The 3,169-nt window shown below is 62.5% G+C and overlaps 1 protein-coding gene across 1 annotated transcript; it reads right to left on the reverse strand.

Moving 5' to 3' along the window:
• Positions 1-1,311: 1,311 nt before the first annotated feature.
• Positions 1,312-3,156, reverse strand: MED11 (mediator complex subunit 11). Its single transcript, XM_060779760.2, has 3 exons — positions 2,978-3,156; positions 2,714-2,844; positions 1,312-1,663 (listed from the first exon to the last, which is right to left on the reverse strand). Exons 1-3 carry the CDS (start codon positions 3,108-3,110, stop codon positions 1,526-1,528), a joined length of 402 nt encoding a protein of 133 aa, XP_060635743.2. The 5' UTR covers positions 3,111-3,156; the 3' UTR covers positions 1,312-1,525.
• Between the last annotated feature and the right edge of the window lie 13 nt (positions 3,157-3,169).

Here is a 3,169-nt window from a genome sequence, read left to right on the forward strand (position 1 = left end):
GGAAGGACCCTTTCCTCGCTGGAGAGACCCAGGCTCCATTTGCACCCCGGATGGAGTTGCCTAAGCGCTTGCTAAGAGCCCCGCCCGCTTTCCCTTCTCCAAGTCAGGCGGCCGCTGAGTCATGCTGGGCTCGGCCCCCGTGATGCCCTTCGTGGGGATTCCCAGCCACGGAAAGCTTCCCTCTGCCCTCATTTCCTGCAAACATCTCCTAGCACACCCACTCGAAATGTTTCAAAACCCAGAAGTGAGAGCCCGGCATCTCCAGGCAGAGACCCGCCTTGGGTCAGGCTTGATGGTCTCTGGAGGGCCCTCCCCGCTCTCTTATGACTCTTTAACTCCATGAATCAATTAGACTCGGGAGTCTGATTATCCTAAAACCACAGAAGAGGCCCCAAAGGCCCTCCAGTCTCACTTTGTACCGTTCAGGAAGACACCATCTGATCCCTCCCGACAGATGGCCATCCAGACTGTTTCAAACCCTCCAGAGAGACTCCATTGCATTCCGAGAGAGCGTATCCTGCTGCCAAATCGCTTTAGAGTGTCACTTTCAAATTGTGGTCATTTCAAAGCAGTGAGTGGGGGTCAGGCTTGGTGGGGACCCTCTGGGGACCCTCCTCCACTCTGCTCTGAGCCCACCAGCCAAGGCAGTTGTTTGGGTGAAGGAACCAAGGGACTGCCCTGAAACGCAGGCCACCAGGCTGGACTAGATGCCCTCTGGAGACCCTTCTCCCTTCATTGGACCTGGCCAGATTTGGGGAGATGGGTAATTTTGGATGGACTTGTCATATTGCAGCCACGGAATACTAGTCCAGCATATATGCATATAGATAATATATATATATATACACACATGTGCACACATACACACACACACACAGAGGCCGTCCCAAGATAGGTTTGTTCTTAAGTTGAACTTGTATGTAAGTCAGAACAGGGACGTTAGTTAAGCCAAACAGAGAGATTCTGCCAAATAGACAGACAGACAGATGTTAGCTTTGGAACACAAAGGGGGAACCCCCCGCTGGGGTTTGTTTTGAGGAATCCATTTGCAGTGATCCCGGCCTTCCTTTTGAAGGGATTGCAGGCCGCCTCCTTCGGAATCTGCTCCGGGATCCTTCCTGGCCTTGGCCTCAGGCGGACTGGACATCGGCCGTCGTTTGGCCCTCCTTCCTTCCTTCCTTCTGTCTTGCCTTCCCTTTCCTCCCTTGAGGATCGGGACCCCCTTGTCCCCCGTCCCCCCTGCCCTCTGCCGGGACGCTTCTGCTCCCCAAGAATCCCAGGATGAACTAATCAGGCAGGAGGACTCACAGGCAGCGTAAACACATCTATTGCGTCCCTTTTGGGAGAGAGTCCCTGAAATGCCTGCCGTGGGGATGGAGCCCTGAGGGCCAGGCCACGGTCCCTCTGTGCCAACGCTGCCGTTCCTGGAGAGGGGTCCGGAGCCGGGGGGGGGGGGGGGGGTCCCGGGAAGGGCAAGCGGAGAGCCCCCCCCCTTTCCTCCTTCCTTCTTCGTGGATGGAGGGGGCTACGGCTCCAGCATCTGCTCGCAGGTCCTGGAGAGCTCGCCCAGCTTGACCTGCGCGTAGTCGACCCGCTTGAGGGCCATCTGGCAGTCCTTGCGCGCAGAGTAGCTGGACCCCTCGTGGGGCTGCCCCGTGGCCACCTGCGCCGGAGAGAGAGGGGGGGGAGGGGGGGTACAATGTGGGATCCTCGAGGGGGAAGGGGCCCCCAAAGGCCATCCAGCCCAGCCCCCAATACAAGCCCTCTCAATGGATGGCCAGCCAGCCAGCCATAGACAGGAGGCATCTAACTGGGAGAGATTCCTAGAGATAGGATACGGATGGCCACTCAGCCACAGATAGGGTGGGGAGACATGCCATAGAATCCTAGAAGGGCCCCCCAAAGGCCATCCAGCCCAGCCCCCTTCCACCAGGCAGGAAGGCGCAACCCAAGCCCTCCCGACAGATGGCCGTTCTGTCACAAATAGGTTTGATACAATGGAGAGAGGGATCTGTCTGAGATGGGCATATAGCCCCGCCCACCAGCCCATGACCCCGCCCACCAGCCCCTGGCCCCGCCCCCAAGCTATAGCCCCGCCCCTGACTCATACCCTCGCTGGAGTCCCTGGCCCCGCCCCTCAGTCCAGGACCCCGGGTGTCTGGCCCCGCCCCCAGCCCTGGCCCCGCCCCCTGACCTGGGTGAGGTAGAGATGTCTGAGATGGGTATATAGCCCCGCCCACTAGCCCTGCCTCCCAGCCCATAGCCCCGCCCCTGACTCATAGCCTCGCTGGAGTCCCTGGCCCCGCCCACCTGCCCCGCCCCTCAGTCAAGGACCCCGGGTTTCTGGCCCCGCCCCTTCAGCTGGGTGAGGTAAAGATGTCTGAGATGGGATTATAGCCCCGCCCACTAGCCCATGACCCCGCCCCCAGTCCCTGGCCCCGCCTCCATAGCCCCGCTGGAGTCCCTGGCCCCGCCCACTGCCCCGCCCCTCAGTCCAGGACCCCGGGTTTCTGGCCCCGCCCCAGCCCTGGCCCCGCCCCCTCAGCTGGGTGAGGTAGAGATGTCTGAGATGGGATTATAGCCCCGCCCACCAGTCCTTGGCCCCGCCTCCCAGCCCATAGCCCCGCCTCTGACTCATAGCCCCGCTGGAGTCCCTGGCCCCGCCCCCAGCCCCGGCCCCGCCCCCCGTGCGACGATGTCCCCGCCCCTTTACCTGTGTGAGGTAGCGTATCTGTGCGGAGAGCTCGGACTCGACCTTCTGGACGGAGGCCACGAACTGGGCGGCCTGGCGGTCCAGCAGGCGCTCGTTGGGCTTCTCCTTGGACAGCTCCAGGATCACCGTGCCTGCGGGAGAGGGAGGGAAGGAGGGCGTCGGACTACACTTCCCAGGAGGCACCGCGCCCCGCCCGCCCCGCCCGGGGGCTTCTGGGAGATGTAGTCCGAGGGAGGGAGGGAGGGAATGGCCGCGCTGACTGACCCGCGCTCTGCAGCGCCGCCCCGATCTCCCGCTCCAGCTCTTCCAGGATCCGGAGGCGCTCGTTGGCCAAGCCCAGCCCGTAGCCGCTCGCCCCGCTCGCCCCTCCGCCGCCGCCTCCGCTCGCCGTCGCCATGCTGTGACCCTCGCCGCGCCCCGTAGCCAATCTCCCTGCCGGCCCTGGAGAAGAGAAGC

Source organism: Anolis sagrei, chromosome 6 (assembly GCF_037176765.1).
Source record: "Anolis sagrei isolate rAnoSag1 chromosome 6, rAnoSag1.mat, whole genome shotgun sequence".
Lineage (NCBI taxonomy): Eukaryota > Metazoa > Chordata > Lepidosauria > Squamata > Dactyloidae > Anolis > Anolis sagrei.

Coding starts and splice junctions, on each gene's coding strand:
- MED11 (XM_060779760.2), bottom strand. CDS start 3,110: ATGGCGACGGCGAGCGGAGGCGGCGGCGGAGGGGCGAGCGGGGCGAGC. Junction 2,845..2,977: donor GGCGGCGCTGCAGAGCGCGG/GTCAGTCAGCGC, acceptor CCTCTCCCGCAG/GCACGGTGATCCTGGAGCTG. Junction 1,664..2,713: donor AGATACGCTACCTCACACAG/GTAAAGGGGCGG, acceptor TCTCCGGCGCAG/GTGGCCACGGGGCAGCCCCA.